The sequence below is a fragment of the Corvus kubaryi genome, unplaced genomic scaffold (assembly GCF_017639235.1).
Source record: "Corvus kubaryi isolate FWS band 111438036 unplaced genomic scaffold, C.kubaryi_AGA036_p1.0 74, whole genome shotgun sequence".
Classification (NCBI taxonomy): domain Eukaryota; kingdom Metazoa; phylum Chordata; class Aves; order Passeriformes; family Corvidae; genus Corvus; species Corvus kubaryi.
The window spans coordinates 18,469,334-18,492,627 of record NW_024582061.1 but is presented as its reverse complement, the minus strand read 5'-3'; the positions used below and the strand labels follow the sequence as shown (position 1 = coordinate 18,492,627).

Here is a 23,294-nt window from a genome sequence, read left to right as displayed (position 1 = left end):
AGGTTGGTCAGCAGTGATATCAGCAACTTCGTGGTGGCTTTCATCATGCAACCCCCAGAAACATTTTCAGGCAGTATAAAGGGAGATTCAACCCATTGCCACAGTCTCCTATTCCTATCTCTGCCTCAGTATTGCTTATGTTCCATGAATATGATCAGGCTCCTTCATCCACTCACTCTCATCATGTAACCCCAAGACAGTAGCCTCAACCCACAGCTAATAGTGAACACCAGGGCAAGAGCCGCTCTCAAGTAACATTGTCATCCTAATTTCAACTCATCTCCATTTCAGGCTTTTAAAATATCACTCATACAGCAAAATTCCCAAGTATTCTCCAAGTTAAGAATAAAATGAATGAAGACAACAAAGAAAATATTCTGATTATGGGTTCCAATTTTTTTTTAACCCTGATATTCTGTGGTACATTTCTTTATTTTCGAATATAAAGTGACAGAAATAATTTGTTGTTAGAAAAGAGAAAGTATCTTTGACTATTTACAGGTTTTGTACATCACAAAGGTTTTCATGTTTTTGTTGATTTTTCTTCTTTTTTTTTTCTCCACATCCTTTAAACAATGCTGAACTGGAAATCTCAACAGCTCACAAAAACCCTCTTCCCCAAAAAACAAACCCCAGTGAGAAACAAGAGAAATCAAAGGGGAAAAAAATTAGCTCCTTTCATTATTCTCCAGGAAATCCATTTGCTTAAATACATATATTTTTATATTTATAGATATTATTTTTTCAAGTTCAAACACCTAAATTCAAGAGAGAAAGGAAAAAAAAACCAAAACAGTGTCTTCTCCACCCCCCTCCAGAATCTGTTGATCCCTGCTTGTCCAAAATCAGAAAGAGTTATTTACAGAAAGAAGAACCGGAGGAGGGTGAGGGTGTAGGGAAGAGGAGGATGAGGTTGTGACTGGTGGAGAAAAGATAGTAGGATTAGGGCCTCGGAGAGGTGAGGCAAGCCTGAGTTCGACCGCGCTTTCCCTTAGGAAGACGCTACACTGGGGAAGTGCCCCCAGTGTCCCCTTGCCCCCATGTTCAGTGCAAGGGTGCTGCCTTACTGGATCCTGTCTCAGCCCCACACCAGGTGCTCAGTGTTCATCGCTGCCCTTCTCCCCACACCCTCCACTGGTCTTCCCGCACCAGCCCTGGACATTTCCAGCCAAGGGTATTACAAGGAGCAGGGTGGAATGCCTCGAGGGTCTCCGCTGCACCCAGCTGAGCCCCTTCACACGGATCCATGACTGGCAGCAACTGTTGCTGCCCCTTTCCCCCCCACTGGCTCCTTCTGCTGCTCACCCATTTCACTCCCAGTCTAAAGTCACTGAGAGCTCAATTAAACTGTGTGTGTTCACAGGAGCCTGACTCCAGGCCCACAGGTTCCATTACATGAAACTCATCCTGCTGCCAGCTAACCTTGGCACCCTCTCCTTCTGTTTCATGACTGCAGGGTATTGGCAAGTAACAGGTGCTACGGAAAGACTTCACAGAAAATCCACCTCTGATCCCTGTTCTTCCTTCCCTCCTTACAATATCCTGACTTCAAATGCAACCTGCTGGAAAAGTTCTGCCAGATAAGTCAAATTTTACACTATAGAAAATGAAGTTTAAGTTGCAGATGTGAGCCTGCAATTTCCACATGATTTGTGTGTATTATAATGTATTAATCAGGAAACACTATGTAAATGTGTGTAAATGCAAACCACGATCTTAAATCAGTTTTGCATAATGCAAGTAAACAAATTAATCTCCCAATGTGCTTGTAAATGTTAATAAAAACTTGACATTAACCATTAAGTTAATGTCACTAGATGATAATGTTACTGGATGAGAAAGCAGTGTTGTATGTCACATGTGTCCTTTAAATGCAAATGAGTAAAATTTACATGTCCAAGAAATGCATGTTCTTGAGAACTCAAATTGCTGTTTGCTGCAAGTCATGTAAGCTCTACTTTATCCATCAGCAATTTCTTTTTAAAACACTGCCTCCTCCCTGGAGAGAGTAAACCATCCAAAATTAAATGTAAGGAACCCCTGAATATTTGAAGAGTGGCAGTGACTGTGTAAGTAGGAGTATGCATAATTTAAAGGGGTTCTGGCAAGACGGACCTAAAACTGTGGAGCAATTAATTAGGCTGGAAACTGAACTAAGCCGAACTGTAACCCTAGGAAAGCTGGCTTTATCATCCTAGACTTTTGAAAAAAAAAGGAAGCTGGGTCAGCCTCTGTCCAGTTGCATGTTCGTTTGCACATCAAAGCATTGTTCGAGGTTTGAAAGCAATGCCTGAGAAGAAGCTGGCCAGAAAGTTCAGTCACTATTCAAACAGACCAGGATGCCTTGGATGAAATTCATCAAGAGTTGCCAAGCTGAATGAGCACTTTGCACGATACAAAGAGGTTCTTGATGAAGCCTTTCCAGTGTGACAGTCTGAGGTGTTACTGCACACTGGTGGAACCAAAAAAAGGGAATTATTTTCTATACAATATTTTGACAGTCACCCTGTAAATGCTGAAAGTTTGTAGCAGCCTGACAAAAGCAGCAAAGGGATGCTCAAGACTACTTGTGAGGAGTACAATCAGACCTTGATGTGCAGGTTTCCCAAGACGGGAAATGAGTTGTATTTTGAATCCTAGTAGAGCTTCAGCTGAGAGAAATTAGGTCAAGCTGGCAGCAGAGGCTGAGCCCCGTGTACTGCACACATCCTCAGAGAGCATGTACAGCCCAGCACCTCTCTGGATTAGGTCCATATGTGCACTTTGCCATGCTACCTGCAAAAGTAGAGCTGATTAAAAATGCACAGAGAAATCACAATTTGTGGTTCAGGTTCTCTTTGTCCAAGGCTGGGATAAGTTACAGCATCCTCAAGGCTTTGCTCAACTGAAGAAGTGAAATGAAGCTGGAAAACAAGAGAACTGCCAGAATAGCAAGATCTCTCACCAAACTCACCTGAAGCAGAAGTTGATTGCCCTGGGCATGCTGCCATCCCTTCATGGTTTCCAGAGGTGTAAGAAGAAAACATCCTTCCAGGTACTGAAGTGGTGACAGGCAACTCTGGAGTCTTGTGGCCCACTCCTGGGTGGATCACGGATTCACCTCCTCACTGTTCCCCTGCCTGTGTAGGAAAACCTAATCCCTTTAGAGCATGGGCGATATCAGTTGAGGGGTATGTGCACAGTGCTGCAAAGAGACGAGTGTTTCTCTTTCAAATCTCGAAAAGAAACAAACAAAAAACCTGACTGGCCCTTCAGGTTGAGGTCTGTCAACATCCCAAATCAAGTCTCCCAGCACAAACTTCCTGCACTACTTCTGACTACAACCAAGGAGGTTCCTATACTGCTTTCTCCAAACAGCAACCACGAACATAATACTTTTGCAAATAAAAATGCCAGATGTCCTTTTCCTCTGCTCCTAGTCCTTACCCCTGTTCATACAAGTCATACCAAGTCACCTAGCTTATCACGTGTCTGTATGTCTCAACGATTTCCTCTATAAAATGTATGTCTCATTTAACCTCAAGAAAATTAGATGCAAATGTATGCACGATTTCAGGACATTTGCATAATATATGTAAACTATGGCATCTGTCAATTTACTTGTTAATGTAAATGCTAATATTAATGTATTTCAGTTTAGCATCAAAATCGCAAACTCTTTGAAGTGAGGACTGTGGCAGAGTGAAGCATCAAATGGCCAAATCTTGTCTGAAAACAGGACCTAAATGGTTTTGATTAATTTTTTGTCAGGGTTCCACCCTGCTGGCACAGCATTTCACTTCACTTTCTGCTTCCCAAATTAATGACTGGTACCGATACTGTCCAACTCCACAGCAATAGTGTTGTTAGGAGAGGTGGAGTCATTTTGGTCAACACAGAATTACCCCTGAAGCCACCAGTCACTGCTTGCATTCAATGTGCATCCCCAAGCATACCTTTCTGATGAAATCCTGCCCAACATGCTACCTACTTCCCCCTCAGTGACAGGTGCTACTGAGGAGGGAACTTTTGCACCTTCTCAAGGTATCTTCATATCCTCAGCTCAACCCAGGGCATCCTCCAGGATTAGTTGGTAGTTGGGATTAATATCACAGTATTTGAGAATATTGAGAATATTCTCTCTCTCAAGAGAACTCAACTAGTTTACCTCAGTATTAAATACTCCAGCCCCTTCATAAAGAGATTTTTTAAAAGAATAAACATTTCTAGCTTTTGTAATGGAAATTTCTAAAGGTATCTGAGCATCTAAGCACTACTAGCTTTCAATGAGATGGGTTTTGGTTTAATAAATTTCTTGTGTGCTTCTAAAAATCCTTCCCTACGTGATGCAAACATGGCCAAAGCATTAACTGTTTATTTCTTCTCAACATGCAGTGCTGATGGCTCACATCTGGGGGTGCCTGGAGTGCTCTAGGTCCAGGATGTTTAGTAGGGTGACTTGAACGGAGCCAGGCAAGTGCTAAGTGATTGAGACTCTGGACTCAGGGCTCATCCCTTGAGACTATGGTGGCAGAAAAACTGGCCCTGCCCTCTGTGGCAGAAACTATTCTATTCCCTCAAAAAAATGATGTAGAAACATGCCCACGACCTGTGTTTGAACACCAGTCAAAGATCTGCCTTATTCTACCACTGCAAAACAATACTCTACATGGAGAGACAACAGAGTTTCCAAGTGAGGGAAGAATCTTCCCTTTCTCCTTTCCAGGAAATTTTCCCTTGGGAGCTGGGGAAATAGAGAAGGAAGAAACCAATTCCCTCTTTTCTGCTTCGATGTGGGTCTACACACCAGCCTTGAAGGAGTGGTGAGCGCATGGTGTAAGTCACTTAGCATTCCAGCCCGCTGCCGAAGGGCAAGCACTTACCCAGAGCTTAACCTTGCAGCTGGCAGGCCTCGGTGTCTTGCCTCCTCAGCAGGGATAACTAATCAAAGAGCCACAGAGACAGGTCCAAAGCGTCATGCTTCTCCAGTTTTAATCGAATGCCTCAGATAAGAAAGTGGCCATGAAGCCCTTACTCCCTGCCACTGCAGCACAGAGAGAACCCTGAAGTGTCTTGAGGAGGAAGAACATCTGAACAGTTAGTTCCTAAGCAATGTGAAGCTGCAAAGATAGGAGAAGTGGCTAGTTCATTACAACTAGCTCTTTTTCGTTCCAAATAGGATGCTTTTACCTGTATCTTAGCACAGCAATGTTCAGCTTCCAGAGCCGAAAAAGAAGTATCTGTGTGCAGGAAAGGACCAGAACCTGTGGAAGTTCCTTCATTACATGGAAAAGTCCTTACATGTGAAAGGCCTAAGAGAAACCCTAAAATTGTTTGCTTCAATAAGTAAAGAACATCAGATAATCTTCCCCAGGTATGGGAAATATCCCTTTGCAGATGCCTTTTCTGTAACTACAATCCTATTCCCTTGTTCAAATGTCAAAAAGACACATTGAATAGCTGTTTTTCACTGATATAATCTTGGCTTCCTGGTGGGCCACACAAATCATCTATGAGGGCAAACAAACCCAGCAGCGCTCATGTGAACGAAGACAGAGATGTTTCAAGAAGAGTATCCAGGGCCTGTGTGCTCAAAACCTCCAGACTCCTGCCTTTGCTGTACATATGTACTGGAAGGAGTTCTGTCTTCCCTCTGGCATGGCTGAATGTCTGCTTGAAAGACCTGACACCTGAGCAGTTTGGTGCAGGGACAAGGTGAACAAAATGAAAGCTGTTCCCCTTTGTCTTTAGGCCCTGTGGGTCTAGGGGAAGATGAGCCTGCTGCTTCACTCCAGGGAAGGGGAGGTGAGCGAGTACAGGGGCTAGAGTAGAATGGCCTTTGGCTGAATTTCTAGCATAGCACATTGCCACAGCCCTGGTTCCAGAGTCTGAGACATTATGCTTGAAAATCTGAATGTTCAAGGCATTCGCCAAGCATCTGCTTTAACTCTGTTCCACTTTATGTGTCCGCCAGTAACAAACACAGAGCTAGTGCACAATGGTCATGGGTGGAAGATACCATATTCTTCGTAAGGAAGCAACTGGAATCTTCAAGGTACTGGAGCAAAGTAAGGTAAACAATACCCATTAGCTGTTTGTAATGACTTCTTTGCTCTCATAAATCACTGAAGGACACAAAGCAGTCTCCCATAAAGGAGCGAGGGCCCCTTTTCTTAACATGCAGTGGCAGGAGGTCACAAGGGCAAAAGGATGGGGCTAGCAAACAGAACAAGTGGGAGGAATGGTAAATAGCCAGACACTCACTGGAGGAACAGTCTAGATTTGTAATTAATAATGATAAAATCTTCATAAGGCAGAGGAAGTCTCTTCTTCCCTGTAGGAGTCAAAAAGCAATCACAGATAGTGCATGGCATAGGGATTGGCAACAGGAAGAGACAGGCTAACTCAGACTCACAGAGGCCAAGAAGATGCTTCACAATTTGGTCTTTTTTATGCTAACAGGACTCTCCTATTTTTTCCACCAAGCGGTAATGTTCCCATGGATCTGCTTTCACACTTGTATCTGGGGCTCCAAATTCAAGAACCCACCAGTCTAGTTGGTCTATACCACCATTGCCTCCAGGTCCTCCTTGTCTACTTCACCCAAGTCTATATTGACTTGAGCACAAGACAAGACTTTTATCCAGGATTCTTTTTCTGCACACTGCTAGAGGTGCAGCCTAGGCTGATATCGAGACTTTACCGATTTTCAGTCAGTGCTGAACACAATTTATTTAACAGCTTATTTTAAGCTATATGGTACGCTATTTGCCTCTTCCTTTCCAGCCTACAGTGTAGAAGACACCCAGACAAAAAGGACGGGAGCAACAGAGAAGGTCCCCTGCTAGCTGGTGGGGCAGTGTTTTAATGATTCTGTGACAGATGGGAGCGTGAGGAAGGGGAGCTGAAATTCATATGCAGGAGATCTGATTCCCACAGGCACATGGAATACCTTCAAGGCAAAATGAACAGAGCAACCTACCAACTTTCCTTGACCATTCCAGAAACCAGCATGTCCTGTCTTCCGAGGAAGAAGGATCCACAGCACGTGCTGAGGAACCACCATAATCTACAGCAGGGTGGGGTGAATGCTAGCGCCTCCTCAAAGGCTCCAGCACCTGGAGTCAGAGCCCCCCAAGGAGAAAAAGAGCACTGACTCCTCACCACCTTCAGGGGAGCAGAGAATCACAGCCATCATTTCTAAGAGGCTCTGGAATGCTGAGATGACATACTGTTTTGTCTGGAATTGGAAGAGGCAGTCTGCTTCCTTTAATAAACCTGGGGGAGGAGTAAATTTTTTTTAAGGAATGAAGAATGGCAGCAATATATCCTGTAAAAGGACACTACCTTGTTCTCTTATGCAGAAAGAAACGTGAAGAGCCCCTAGTTTAACTCCTGTGCTTCACATTACAAAAAAAAGCAGAATTTTTTCAGTCCTTCATTAATGTCTTACCTCCTTCATACCTGTCTCCCACTACTGATACCTCAACTACTCAACAATCATAAATCAAGAAGAAAAAGTAATGATGAATGCAACATTCAAAAGCAATTCATGGCCATTTTCAATTTGCCTTTTAGTCTTTTGAGTCCTTGGGATTCATTCCGTTCTTACTTTTAAGGTTTTCTTCCCAGCAATCAGAGATAAAAAATATCTTTTCATATAAAATGAGTTGTGTTTTTTCCTTTTTTCATTTACATAATCACAAGATACCAGTTAGCAAGATTGAATACCAAGATTGAAGAAAAACATTATGTATTGTGAAACTCACAGTAAAAGCCATGACTGTAGTATCCCTCTCTCACACACCACTGGTTCTCTCTTCCTTCTTTTCCCTCAGTAACTAAACAAAAACACCCTTTGCACAGCTTTTATTCTTGATCATTTTATTTTGGTGGTTTTCATGCTACATAAAAATTAGTTTTTATATCAAAAAATTATTCACAATATTTCCAAAATAGTTCAAGTTTTTTTTTTTTTCTTTTTGTGTTTTTTAAATATTTTTAATGTATTTTTATTTCTTTTCTTTTTTTTACTGCAGCTAGGGTTACAAAACATCCCATTTCCTCTCGCCACCACCAATTCACTGTCGGTTCCCTTTTACATTTGCATATGTAAAAAAAAAAAAGAAAAATAACAAAACTTTTTATATCATTTACTTGAGAAATAAAAAGTCATTTGGCACTCATGTCTCTGTGGCTCTGATTTTCACCAGTGAAGTGGCTGGAGGTGGGCGCGTGTGTGTGTGTGTGTGAGCATGTGCACACACATATGCATGCATAAAGGGTATGAAGAGGAGGCAAAATTTAGGCAAAGATGGTCTCAGAAGCGGATAGGATATATCTGCTGTATTCAACAGCCTGATGGGTGGCCAGGTTCACCGCAAGGTACCAACAGCTCAAGAGAAGAGGAGGTAGCAGTGTTGGGCAGTAGAAGACTTAGACTAGAGGTGAGTATTTCTTTTTCTTTTGGTTGATAGACTGAGCTTATCAAAGGTGCTCTCCAAAGTAAATGTACATTAGTTAGAAAGCAAATACAGCTGAAGTTGACCTGTGCCAGGTCTAGAGACGCTACCTGCCCCAACCCTAGTAGACACAACAGTCCTCCACTACTGTCCTCAGCCACTTCCAAGTGCCAAAGGATGAAGGTGCTGGGTTTTCCCTTAGGTGTCATGATATCAAGAGCTGGCCAGCTGCCCATGCACCTCCTTTAATTCCTACTTCATGGTCTGTGAGACTCTGCTCAGCCTTGAATGACGTTGTCCAAGTCGAGAGTCATTCCTACCCACTTGTAAATAGGTCAGGAGAGGCAAGGCTGAACACCTCTGGCCCATTCAGGGTCATTCATTAATCCCTGTTGCAGACCTACATGCCTGACTCCTGCTCCCGTATGGGAAGTACTGTGCAGGGGCCAGTGAACCATCTTCCCCTTCCTGCCCTCCAGCCTGACCCACAACCCACACATACTAGAGGATGATCTGCTGTGGATGACCATTTCCTTTGGGTCAGGCCCCTCTGCTACAGGGTTCTTGTCCCAAGAAGGGCCATGGAAATTGCCAATTCCATCCTCACCTGGAAAATCTTGCATGGCTTCAAAAGGGCAAGACCCAAGGGTCAGACAGGCTGCCTGCCTTGCAGCAGCCTTTGGTGCAATGGCCAAAGCTCACTGAAGAAATGTTTTAATGGTTTTTCAAGGAAAAAGGAGAAAAATTTAAAAAGGAAGGAAAGAGAGGGAGTACAAAACAAACCCCCACAACTATAACAAAAACCTCCAAAGCCCATTTGTGCAACAGTTAAGTATTTTGTCTTCTGCGACTCCACAGGGAAGTCAGTGAAAAGCTACTTCCCGAAAGGCTGCTGCCTCCACTATATACCAGCCCTCACCTCCAATTACAGATGGTGCTTTGGTCACTGGCAAAGAGACGTTTCAAGATAGCCCTGCCATTCAGGAAAAACATGTACAAAGGAAAGACTCCAAATACAGCTGAACCATACAAACAATAACCGCACAGAACTGAGGTCTCGGAAAGTTGTATTGCTGAAAACACCTCCCTGCGCCCACTAAAAGGACTGTGTAAACAAACAAACAAGCATACATACAAAATAAATCAACAGCTAAACAATAAACCTTCCCCCCCCCACCCCAACCATGTTAGAAATTTTGAAAATGCAAAGCTAAAAAGAGCAGTTTGCTGTGTTTCTGACCACAGGTGAGAGACAGCCTGCTCCAAAGATAGGAAAAGCAACCAGACAGGCAAAGAGGCCTCCAAAGCTAGCAGCTTTCTGTGCTAACCTCCACACTGACTGCTGCCCAGTGGGAAGGTCATTTCCTACAGCACCTCTTGAAGGCTCCAGCTTGCTAGGAGCTTTTAGGTGTATAGCATGTTGATAACAGCAATAATATCTAAAATACACACACGCACGTGTACAAGCATTCACGCACATATATCTTCTCTTTCATAAAAGACAAACCTGGCAGAGCACAGGATACAATTTGATGGAGAAGAAAGAGCAGCTGGACATGGAAGAAAGCAGAGGAGGTGGACGGATGTGGTCTGATAGAATGAGTCATTGGAGACCACAGATTATTCTCACATTTCATATATATAAAGAAAAAGAAACATCAAAGAGGCCCAGTGACACCAGCACTAAAGGGCTGGTTAAGCAAACTTAGGATAGGCTAAATGATGAGAGCCCCTAAATGTTGCTCCTTCCTTGTCTGACTAATCATGGCATCTCTTCATTGGGTCCTGATTGTCTTTTCTGGCTGCTGACAGAGGACAGCAGTGTCATGTCCAGCAGTTTGGCCAGTTAAAGTGCTGTGCCGCTTGGCACTGTAGGGCCCTCCCAGCAGGTCATCCTCTCTGGTGCTACAAGTGTTGTGATCTCTCCTGGAAACGAATGGGATGGAGAATGGCTGCGGAAAGTTCACTCCTTCCCATTCTCCCCTTTCCCTGCCCCCTCTGAAGAAATGGAATCCCTCCAGAGTGTGGGATTTGCAAGCTCCCTACTCAGCTCCAAGGAGCAACAGTGATGTTCTTCCAAGTAGTGGGATGGGAGACCAATTCACCTCAGCTCAGCTTTTTTCTGTGTCTATCTGACACAAGAGCAAGAAATGACAGGCTAGTGTTTTCTTTCAAGTGGAATTTCAGTGCTTGCATTGCCCTAGGAGGCAGCAAAATGAATAGCGAGGGAGTCTCTTGTTACAGTCACAGATCAGATTGACCAGATCTCTCCCAAAAGACCTTACCAGTCAGTGTGTGATTGTCTTCCTGCTCCACCTACCAGTTAAGGCCAAAGTAGGTAATGAGTGTGGCACAATGGTTTGGAAATGTGGCACAATGGATGAAGCACAGAAGTGAATGAACACATGGAATGGGTTTCTGGTTCTATAGTCAAACCCTCTACAGGAGTCTGCATCCCAGCCTCATCGCTGATTCAGAGCTGGTCCCCTGGAATCCAAAGAAAGCAGCCGTGCCAGGGTGTACCAGGAGGGAACAAGAGGGTTGCCAAGTTACCTGCAGGTACCCACCATCTGGCTTTAGCAGCGTACGGCTCCCATCACCTTTGTCTCAGCTCAAACACATGCGTACAAACACCTAAGCACACGCACAGTGGCACCACACATACAAATGTGTGCAGGCTGCATAAATACAAATACCAATATGAACCCACCCCTGCCCTCCACAAGTAGACACGTGCAAGAAATACAGACAAGTAGCAACAAGCATGCAACACACACATGGTGATCCCAAGCAAAGGGAACCCCTGTAAGCTATGTTCAAGCATGGTAGGTTCCTGGGAGATGAATCCTGGCAAAATGCACTGCAGAAAGAGGCCCACACAAGGAAGAGAATCCAAAAAAGCCATTCCAGGCATCTAAACCCCTGAGTAGCTATTCCAAAAGCTTCTTGAATTTCACAGGAATTTAGCTGCCTGTCAAGATGGATCTGGCTAAAAGGCCTGGAAGGAAAGCAGAGGGAGAAAGTACAAAGCTTGAATCTTATCCCCTTGACTGATTTTTGTCTGTTCAGGGACAGGTATAACCTTTTTCCAGTTGACAGGGGACTTAGCAGCCAGTGCCCAAGGGCCTAGAGAGAAGTCTCATGTAATGGATCTGGACACCCTGCAAATGTTGCCATGATGCTGTACTTTTGGCACATTGAATAAGCAAAGGAAACACAGCAAAGGGCCGGGTGATGTTCAGAGAAGTAACTCACTATTTGGCCCTAAATTAATCTATGGGATGTGTTCCCAAGAAGATACCTACCTGCATCATTGCAGTCTGATGCACTAGATCACACTAACAGTGTAGTGCACTGAATGGGCCAGCATTTCCAACTCCACTTGTGTTTAGAGTTCTGCCAGGAGTTACTCAAATGTACAAACATACACTTCCTCCCAGACTTAGAGGTATTTGTAGCCATGTATTCACAGGTACACAGACCTCCGTGGACCATGCTGGGACAGCTATGCCAACATCATAGCAAGGGTACATCAGAAGCCCGACTATCCTCCTCACACCTGTGAGCAGAGATCCATTCTCAGGTGGCTGTGGTGGTTTCTCTCACCCAGAAATCAGAAACACAGGCCTGCAATGGAATGGCAGGTTGAGCAAGAGTTAGCTGCAGCTGGGAGAAGACTGCTCCTCTGAATAACCTCTGGCCATGCTGACCCTTTGCATTGCTCCCTGCACTGCCCATATGCTTTCATACAACTACACTACACACATGGAGAGACTGACTGGCCCTTTCTCAGACCGTGGCCAGCAGACCCTTGTGTCTTCAGGGATAAGTAGCCAGTGCCAGGAACATTGAGGATAGTGAATTGATGGATGTTCATTAAGGAACAATGCAAATTGTCAAAAAGGGAAGGAAGGAGATGTCTTGGCATCTGCCTAGAGCCCCTACCAGTCTCACATTGGCTGTCTCTATGCTTATTCACCATCCTATCACTCTCCTTACTGCTATGACATCAGACCACAAAGCCTAGCAGATAATGCCAAGTACCAGCTCATATTGACTTGTCAGACAGAAAGGGACCAAATACTACCGGGCATTCACTCCCAGGTCTACAACACAGAAGTACTTCATGTAGGTCTTTAAAAGCCTCTAGGCAATAAAGGAAGTGCCCTGTGCTTTTAAAAGATAGCATACTTCTCTCCAGCAGCCTTGCTGAATTCACATAGAGTAAAAGCAAAGAAACTGTACTGATCCTGATATGGGTCAACCTGGAGTGGATAAAAACTGTATCTGCCCCTGCTATAAATTTACCAGTCAGCCATCAAGGACAGAAATTATGTTCTTTCTCTGGGCTTTCTCAGAAAATACAATTTCACTGCTCCCTTGCACAGGCAAATTTGCCATACTGATAATTTCTTACCTCTTGAGTGTGCGAGAGCAGAACACCACCTCAGTGAACATGACAGAGGAGTCAAAAACAGCTACAAAATATCATCTTCTAAAAATCTGGTCATAGCTAGAATTTCCCAGGAGAGGAGAAGTGGAGGCCTGTCCTTCACTCATCAGCGTTGCACAGGCCGATGAAGACAACAGAGCAACAAGACAGTAATAAGAGAAGGAGAGTGGGCAAACAGCCAACATAAGTAATTCTGAGGGAAGAGACATAGAGATGAAATTGAAGAATCAGTGTAAGATGGGAAAGTAAGTAAGAGGCCAGGAAGATGAAGCAGTAAGCTGCTGGAGAGATCAAAACACCTGAAAATGAGGTTCTGCTAAGAGGAAGGACAAAGAGCAGAGGAAATAAAGTGGTCAAGAATGGCACAGAGGGTCTGAGACCATGCCACCTCCCCTTTCACTGGTACTGGAAAGGCCGCAAAAAGAGCGAGAAGGAAGAGTTGGCCAGGAGATGAAGGCCCATAGGGAGATCCCTGTAATCCACAGTAACAAATGTACTCTGCTGACATCCCAGGGAGAAGACAATGGGGACTAGGGAAGAGGAAGTAATCAAAGAGCAAAGCACATAGAGAAGGAAACAGCCCTGTGCCTCACACAAACAGTCCCTAGCAATCAACACAGCTTTTATTACAGGAAATTATTAACACCCTCTGCTACCCACCACCCCTTACCAATCCCAAACCTCCCCTCTCTGGGGACCCTTTCTTGGCACACACATATAACATCCAGATAAACTTTCCGAACCAGCAAAAGCAACCACTGAAACAACTTCAAACACCACAGACCAATAAAACCACAATTTAGAAGTTAACTTTCCCAACCCCCCCCATGCCATTATTTAATAAGGAAATACTGTACAGATATAAAACCCACCCTTTTCCCAACCTGAATATAATTGCTTGAGCTAGTTTCTGTACATATATACACACGTATTTACACAGTAATGCTGCAGTCAAGAAAGCAGATGATGTAAAAGTCACAAAGTGAATACATAAATTAAATAACTACCAGCAGAACATTAGGAAAGGTCACGCTGTTCCTACTTGGCTAAAATGTGTTGCGGGACAGAGTCATTAAGTGTACTGCAATGTACTCTGTGTCGTGTGTGTGTGTGTGTGTGTGTACATACAGGCACGCAAACCTCACAGCTTCCTGCTGTCTCAGGTTTGTTCATGTATGTCTCACTTCCCCAGTATGTCTCGTATGTGTGTGCGTGCCCAGAGGAACCCCTGTTCCACAGCATGGAATTATTTTCTGACCTGTTGGAGTGTATACCAGTGCTTGCTGTGAACCTTTAATGGCAGGAAGCCAGCAGGTTAAGAGATCTGTAACTACTAACACATCACAGAGATCCTCCTTTAACCTCAGCACTCAGGGGACTGTACCCTTGACATTGGCAGACACAAATCCTGCTCTCTGCAATATGGTTTCACTGTCTTTTTCTATACACAAGTAAGTTTATGCTGTGTCAGTTTTGTTGTCAGCAATGGCAGAAGGGTGCCAGAATTCACTCAAATGGCATGGCTAGGAGAGGAATTTGGGGATGCTCAAGAAACAGAGAAAAACTCAAAGCCAATTGCAAAGTGGTTTTCATTGTTGCTGTTCTAGTGGCAGACACCCAGGTTTGTCTGCAGTCAGCCCCAGGGAGGTCCAGAGGGCCCATGATGAAGATGAAGCAATAGTACTCATATTGCCAGTGAGACACTCGGCACCCCAGTTTGCCTTTGATGGGGGAGGAGAGAGGAAGCCACAGGGAAGTGTAGGTGAATGCAGCGAGGGTCTATGGCTTGGAAATCTATTTGGCTGCAAATTGAAAATAAGCCCTTGTGGGGACGACAATCAGGTCCCACTAGTTACTATCTCAATGTGCCCTGCAGCATCCAGCAGCATGGTAGGTGTGTTCCAGGAGGACACGCCAGGTGTGTTCAGCAGCAGGGAAGCACTTATGGGAAAGAGTGGGTGCAGATGGGGATCGTGGCTTGGAGTCTGTCCCCATTCATTGCCAGCAATTTGGTTCCTTTCTCGCACACAGCTCCCAGGGGCTCCTGTGGTGACCCAGGCATATGCCACAGAGAGGAAGCATAACTACCCTTTGCCAGCTTGGATTGAGAAGAAAGGGTGAAGTTTAATTCTTCAGAGCAAGGGCACAGAGGGTCAGCACAAAGTCCTTTCATCAATGCTCCTGATCTTTATCCCCTTCCATTTTCCCCTTCTTTTAGGCAGCCAAAAATGCGTGGGGAAGTGCAACCTCCCACCCTTCTCCATGAGAAGGGCTCATCAAAGGTTGCTTGACTGGAGTGGAGGATGTGTGAAAGCCCTAAGTCTGATCATTGGCTGTGTTCCCAGGCTTGCTTCCATCTGTTGATAAGCAATGGAGGTGGGAGGATATGCCGCATTTGATAGAAAGCTCTATAGCAAAGACTTGCCTATGAAGATCCCTGAGGTATCTCTGATCACTCTAACCTGTCACCACCATCATATTCATTCTTTATCTCCCCCTCCCTCTTTTGCTGGCAATTTTGCTGTGAGCAACAACCTGATCTGAATGTACAAAGGGGCATTATTCAAGCTGGATGCTAGTGTCTTCTTCAAGCGAGGCACTCCACATCAGCAGGCACTGCTGAAGAAGAGGCCCACCCTGGCAACTTATAACCCCTCCCTCAAATCCTTCGCGACATCACAAGGGAACCTTCCTCCCCACATATGCTGGAAATTGAAGTATCAATTTCCTACAGGCAAAGTTCATGCTTTGATATTGCTGAACATTTTGAACCCAGTGGGGTTCTCACCTGGAGAGTTCTGACAATGCATGCTGGATTTCAGAGAGAATGGGATTTTTGTTGTTGTTGTTGTTGAGGTGGGAACGGTGTGCTTCATTGTCTCAACTGACAACAAGTTCTGACTGCAGCTTTTCTTGCCTACTTAGGATGTGACATGGCAAGGTCTGATACTGCCCTCACTGGGAGGTATGATGGGAGACAGAGAACTACTACACCAGCCTGTGTTGTGTTGCACTACAGTAAAAAGCTGGTGTGAATACTCCAACAAGGTTTATGATGTGGAGATCCATGGCTGCAAGTTCTACCTGCCAGTTGCTTTCCACTGTGTATGGCACATTTCTGATATTTTTTTAATATTTCCTCCATCTCCTTCATAGACATCCTCCTTCAGCTGAGTACATACACTCCAGTACCACTTCAGAAGAACATGGCTCAGGAAAATACCTCTCAGAGAGCCATGCCTGGGGCTAGAAGTGAGGAGGTAAATGTCAGAAACATTGCCAAAGGTGCCTAATCTTTCCTGGGAGGCTGTCTGCAAATATTCAGTAGAGGTCACCAACGGTAGAGGACACAATGGTTTTTGCTCAGTATTCTTGTGTGCAGAAAACTTCAGAGAGAGGAAATGTTCCCAGCCACTGCCCCAGAAAATAGTGGTGTTTCTACAGCAGAGAGAGAGAAATGGTAAGGTAGGGAATGCGGAGTTTTGTCAGGCTCTGGTATGAAATCCCATTCTTTTCTGGACAGGTAATAAACAGCACATGGGTGGTTTTCTAGTATAGACAACACCTGCTGCTAATATTACCTGTTTGATTCACTTGAATACTTACAATGAAAATACACCAAATCTAAAATTCTAAATATATAATCAGAGTTTAATAACATCATTGATTTATTTTCTGGATTATGAATTACACCCTCCCCCCTCCCACCCCTTCCCCTTCATCTCTGTCCCAAAACTTGTTGACCTGTCAGAACTAAAATAAACAAAGCAACCAGAAAAGATCACTTATAGGAGAAAGGATTAACCTGATGGACACGTGGCCTAATATATTATGGGAGAAGGCAAAATACCAGACTCCTGTGGTTAGACCAGTGGTTCAGTCCAGAATTTCCAGTTCTTCTTTTCTGGTTGCCCTAGAGCATTTATTTGAGTGGTTTGTGGCACAGTTAATATTTGCAGAGCACTCAGTGTGTTAACAGTGCTACAACAGTAAGAATACTAGATAATGATTTTGGCAAACTATCATTTGCCAATCAGTGGAACAAGGGACAGACCAGTTCGGAGAAAATACGAACCAACTTTCAACCCGGAACACAAAAATCAGAACCTTTAAGAAGAGATTTGAAAAAAGTTCCATTAACTTCTTTTTGGTTTGTTTTCAGCTTAATTTCCCTGCAGAGCCACCCTCCAGGTTTCCTCGTTCCAGGTGGGGAGGGACGGAAAAGTACCGAGATAACCGCCAAAGAGATTAGCTGCCCTCGTCAGCTGTCAAGCTCCCCAACCCCAAGCCCTTAGGAAATACCAGAAATTATCACAAGCTTTCCCAGTTCCAAGATTTCTAAACCAAAGTAGCATTGGAGAAGTCTCTTAATGTCAAAGTGATGGTCCAACCTGAGTGGCCAACTTGATGGTTCACCCCACCACTATCAAGACAGTGTAGTGCCTTGAGGCCCAAACTCCACAGAGAGATGCTGGTACAGAGAGTTTATATGCAAAAAGGAATTGGGGGTGTTCCCATCAAAACATGAAACCCTGCTGGCAAGGCTTGAAGTGACGTTCCGGCGTCTTCCATTCATGAAGATAAAGGTGACAGGGCAATACAGGGGGCCTTGGGGGAACACAACACACATGGGTTTCTCTCTCTCTCTTTTTTTTTTTCCTCATTCATACGGCCTCGACCTGCGTAAACCGCTTCCAAAAATGCAGCCTGAAAAGTCATAGAAAACAAACAGAATGGAAACAAACTTCCCCTCCCTCCCACCCCACGACCTGAATATTCACGAGAAGAGAAACACCAATTTATACAAAAACGCAATAAAAAAGAAATATTTACAAATGAAAGGAACGCCTTCTTGGTGGCCGCTATCAGAGGTGTCTGACAAGCTGCCATGTGTTCTGGATTGCAGATCGCTCTGTTAATTTGTTTGGTTTCTTTTTTTTCTCTTTTCTTTTCCTTTTTGTCCTTGTAATGAGAGAAGAGGGAAAGAGTAAGAAGTTCCCTCACCCCGAAGACTAGGGGGTGGCATTACGAAGAATCTTCCCCTCTTTCCTCCTTAATTTCCTCAGTGAAATATAAGAAAATATTCCCCTCACCAACCCTGCCCACCCTCTCCTCACACGCTTTGACTTCACAGGTAAATCCCACCCTCCCCCCGCCTCAGCTTAAAAAATAAATAAAATAAATAAGTAAATAAATAAAAAGCCATCTGTTGGCTTAAAAAGAGAAAGATAAGATAAAATCAACCATGGTGTGGTGAGGAATGTGAGAGAGGTGGCTTTCAGATCCAAGAAATGTGGCTCATAAAGACGGGGCTGCCATCTCCCTTCAGAGTCAATCCTCAGCAGTGTCCCCATGCTCTCAGTACAGGACTCTCTCAACCCTTCCCCTGGTGAGCCATGGTGATTGAGACACTGGGACAGACCCAGGATAAGCAGTAGAGACTTTGCTATATCTCTCAGAATGGGAGAGGCTGGTCCACACTCCCACCTCAGGAGATAGATGACATATGAAAGGTGTGTTCGGCTTCTCACTCCTACCATTGCTCCTTTTCCTTTAGTTTAATTTGCATCTAAAATGATACAACGGAAAGAAAAAACATTCTTATCGATACTAAGTGCACCAGGAAAGCTGTCACTACAACTGCAGGGATGGGAAACCCTAGGCTATTCCAGCTTTACACCTGTGCTAGTATCTCTCTCTTTCACACAGAGGCACACGCACACGTACACACACATCTCAGCTTTGCACGTCTTGTCTTCAGTCTTCAGCACAAGTTTCTGTGCTCTCTGGAATTTATTTCAAGCACATCCCTTCCCAGGAAGACAAGCTGTGTACTTCCTCTGTACATTCAATAGTAAATATACACATGTATTTCCCATGGGTGCATACACCCTCCTCCCATTTCCACATGTGCAAGGAGGCATTGAAACAGTCCATCAGCACCACGGCCACCACACACACCCTTCTATGGCATTTCTTTCTTCCTCTCCAGCATTGGCAGAGGGCACCCTATTCTTTTTGTTCCAACCTGCTGGCCAAGGGTAGAGAGAGCAGAAGGATTAAGCTCCTTTTTTCTCACCCCTCCTTGCTGAAAGGACATGCCAAAATGGGTTTGGTGTCCCCCAAAGTGACAGGGAAAAAACTCCCCACCCTTCCCTACTCTTAAGCTCTGTTCTACTGTGTTTGTTCTCCAGACACCTCATAGGATAGTGGATTTATTTTGCTTTCTTCACAGACATTTCAAGTATAAAGTTACCATATATACTCGCATGTAGGCAAACCCATACTATATACTGCTCCCACCCTTGAAGAATGTCACAACTGAGCAGCTCACAGGTAACGAACCAACCCTGTTCCTCTTTCCTCAAATTCTTCTTATTTCAGTGCAAACCAGCATCTTTTGTCTGAGTTTGGGAAACCAGCCCTGGAGTGAGGCAGGCTGCTGATCAGCTTTCTCAAACTCAGACTCCACTTCTTTACTCTCTCTACCACTGGTCTGCCATAGATTCAATGGCTGTAATAGCCATAGTGAAACCGCTAGCCTGACCTGCAGATAAATCTTCCCTCCCTCCCTCCACACCCCCCAGCAGACAATTCAAAATTTTAGCGTAAAATTTCTCAGCATATACGCAAATATATATATATATATATATTTCAGCCCTAAACCCCCATAGTCTTCACAAAATAATGTAACAAGAACCTCAATATAGCTAACATATAAGTGCATCATCAAGTTAGTCTTGTTATTCTCCCTTCACTTTCTCCACATCTTAAACACTACTCTTTTCTAGGCAGTTTTAGGAAGAGTTGCCTGAGCAAGCGTATTTTCCTGCATGTCCATTACACTGCTGCTGCTGCCTCCTCCCGCCACACACACACACACACGTGTGTGCACATGCCTTTCCCTGCTGGGAGCCAGCAGAAGTGAACACTAAAGTCACTGCTGCTCCTCCTCAGCCCACCCCTTCCCTGCCTTTTTCTCTGCTTCCTGAAATCACGAGCAAGGATATCCAACTCCAACATCACTGTAAAGTGCAATGGCCAGGAATGGAGGAGAATGGGAGGAGCGAGAACATGGAAAAAGAGATAAAACGGGAGGCTTGGGAAAGGAGGAGGAAGAGGGGAAACCAAAGAGGTGGCACTTGTCACCAGTGCTGCACTACTCACAACTCCAGTATCCCACAAACTAAGGACGACTCAGGAGAGTAGCTGATGGGATAGATCCCACCCCATCCTCCCATGCTCCACATACACCCCCAGTCCCTCCCCATGCTCTTCCCCTCTCACTCAAACATCAGACTCAATACTGGAGAGTTTCTCATAAACATGCCCGTTGCTGGAGCCATTGAAAGCCCTGGGGTTTTTGTTGTTAGGCACACAGGGGTTGGACTGGTTCCCTATACAGATGTCCTTCTGGAAACGGGCTGGCACAGCCCCATGAAGGGCTGAGACCACCGGCTTGTTGGTGGTGACAATGGCTCGGAAGTCTGGCCTGGCTTTGGGCCCTCCTGCCACCACAGGCTGCCTGAAGAAATAAGATTTGCTGCCGTGGAGCAAGCATTGGTCATCCCCAAAAGTGGGGATGAAAGGGTTTTGGGTGACCCGGTCGGGGTAGAGTGACTTGCTGAGCATGTAGCCCCCACTGCTGCCGGGGTTGTTATGGTGGTGGTAGCTGGTGGCGGGCACTGAGGACTTGTTGTTGGCAAAGGTGGTCTCACTGGCTGGCATCTCAAACATGTGGGCGTAGGGGCTCCCCTCCAAAAAGCGGCCCTTGTCCTTGAGGCTGACGCTGCGGGGGGCCAGGGCTGAGTCATCCTTCTGCAGGTCCACAAAGGTGTCATAGGAGTGCTGCCGGCGGAGTTTGTTGCGGTTCTTCTTCTGCACCTTGGAGGCAGAATTGGAAGGGCTCTGAGGGTATTTGGAAGAGGAGGTGGCACTGGTGGCCACGGGCACGGGGGCAGGTGGCTGGTCCAGCTCTTGGAGCGAGTTGTCCTCACTGATGTCATATAGGTTGCCCGCTTTCTTGCAAGCCTCACAGCGGATGCAGGCCTGGCGGGTGGAGTTCTGCCCCACCGTTGATTGCGTGTAGTTGTGCAGCTTAGAAGGGCAACTGCGGCAGAAATTAGCCCCGGTCCGGTCTTCCCAGTCTAGATTGGTCAGGTTCTTCTCCCATGGTGCTGGGACCCCACTCACAACGCCATGCTTGTGCTCGTTGCCTCCACCAAACTCGCCTGAGCCGTGCTTGTGATGGGCCCTGTTAGTGCAGGATCCACCCCCTCCTCCTCCCGTGTCGCGCTTAAATTCATCTCCCCGTTCTTTGTAGATATCCGTCAAGTCCACGTGTTCCCAGTGAGGTGAGTTCTCCTTGGTCCGAAACTGGTCAAGGTAGAAGTCCCGTAGCCCTTCCTTGTCCCTGAAGTAGCGCTTGTGGTCAGGTGAGCGGGGCGGGCGCCGGCGGTAGGCCAGCTCTATCTCATCAAATTCCCGCCGGGACTTGGCAGAGGCTGGGCGCTTCTTCAGGCTGTCCTTGTACTGCTGCTTCCGTCTCTTGGCTGCATTGCCCTCGATGTTGCCATAGGTGACCGTGTGAGTTGAAATGTCAGAGACATCCGAGCGGATCAGGTCGTCGTGGGTCCCGCTGCCCCCGTAACGGTCACTCTTGAAGGAGAACTTGCCATAAAGGTCACCCAGCTGGCTGTGCTTGGCAGGGGGTAGCCCCAGGTCCAAGGGCTTCTTCCCGATGGAGCGCGACTGGGCATTGAAGGGCGGGTTGTCACAGTCGTAGAGCCCGTCGATGGAGCTGGTGCTGCCAATGCTATGGGGGCGGTGGTGGTGGTGGTAGTGGTCCTGATACACATTGCTGTCCTTCAGCTGGAGATTGCCAAAGGTCCTTTCTACCTCACTAATATAGTCACTAAAGAGGTTTTCCTCACATGGTGGGTTGTTGTAGGATTTGCAGTCTGAGTGGGTGAAGCTGCGGCGGTGCTCAGAGATATCATAGACAGATGACTCGCGGCGGATAAAGTCCAGGGCACTCTGTGGTGAGCCATTGACCCCTGACAAGTTGGCCATGTTCTTGGCTGTCCGAAGCAGGCGGAGGATGTTGGAATGGGTGTTGTTCATAGTTGCTGTGGGGGAGTTCATTGCTGACTGGCGTTCTTCGATGGCCACGCCATGGATGCAGCTGTAGATACCCTGAAATGAGAGAAAGCAAGAAGGTGAGTGGTCCCGCAAAGAATACACAGAAGGGGACCCGAACTGGGAAGCATTGTGTGCATCAAGAGCGTGTTCCTGTAGGATAGTAGAGCCTATCAGCCTTCCATCATGAAGCACAATCAAATCAAATGAAATCAGATCTGCTCTACCAACTCTGCTCTACCTTGCTGTTTTGACCCTCTTTCTTGACCACCACATTTTTTCTTTTCTCTCCGTTGCTCTCCCTCTGTTTTGTTTCAAGTCGTATCTCCAGAATGCAGGAATGCCTGCTTGCATCTCTAAGCGTTAGTCAAATCTAGTAGGTGTAACACAGAATTGCAAATGGGCACAATAATATCCTTGGGAATAAAGACTCAAGACAAACAATTCTGTGTGGATGAGAGGATGAAAGTCTGTTTTGGCCCTTGAAAACCATCTGGGCATCAGTGAATCAATGAGACAGGAGCTATCTTAAAAAGGGAACAGCTTCGTTTGTCATAAACTTAGCTACATTAATCACCAGTACAGATTAGAGAAGGAAACAGAGAAAGAGCAGAACTGTTGAATAGGTATTTAGGTCTTTTGCGTCTGGTTGACTGAGGTACAATAGAATTTTTAATTGCATTCTGTTAAATTTAAAAGTGATAACAGGCTCCAAATTGACGTCCCCGAAAGCAAAAGTCCTCTATTCAACCTCAAATCAGACAACAGAAGGGCCCAATTCCTCCACATTCTCCACAAGCTCATTTGACCCATGACACAGACTGTTTGCAAGGGCTATCCCTAAGAACAGAATGAAAGGGGCTCCTTTATTCCCTGACCTGCCAAATAGTGCCTGATGATTAATGTCAGTTGTGAAATGGACACCATCACATCATGTTATCATGGATTCTCAGCAGCTAGCAGATGATTAACACTTTTCAGACCTTACATCAACCTGGCCCAGGTCTAGCAGATAACCACAGAATGAAAGAATCTGTTCTTAGCTAAGGGTTACCAAACACAATGCCCTACCTCATCTCCAGACTAAACCACATTACAAACTAACAGTATAGAAGAGAGGCTGTGCCCTTGCACTCAAAAGCGTTTGTCATTTCTCTTCAATATGTTACGCAGCAATTATATATTCCTTGTACAATCAAAGTAAATTCTGTTACATCAGATGCTGAGCTAAAAAATTCCAAGATTTGACCTCACTTCAGAAT

The 23,294-nt window shown here is 45.4% G+C and overlaps 1 protein-coding gene across 4 annotated transcripts in view; it reads right to left on the bottom strand.

Moving 5' to 3' along the window:
* Positions 1–375: 375 nt before the first annotated feature.
* Positions 376–23,294, bottom strand: part of GRIN2B (glutamate ionotropic receptor NMDA type subunit 2B) — a 241,102-nt gene continuing 218,183 nt past the window's right edge. For all 4 annotated transcript variants that reach the window (XM_042050518.1, XM_042050517.1, XM_042050519.1 and 1 more), the window contains exon 14: positions 376–22,089. In XM_042050518.1, the coding sequence (XP_041906452.1) occupies positions 20,182–22,089 (1,908 nt within the window). In that variant the 3' untranslated portion in view covers positions 376–20,181. The remainder of the gene's footprint in view (positions 22,090–23,294) is intronic.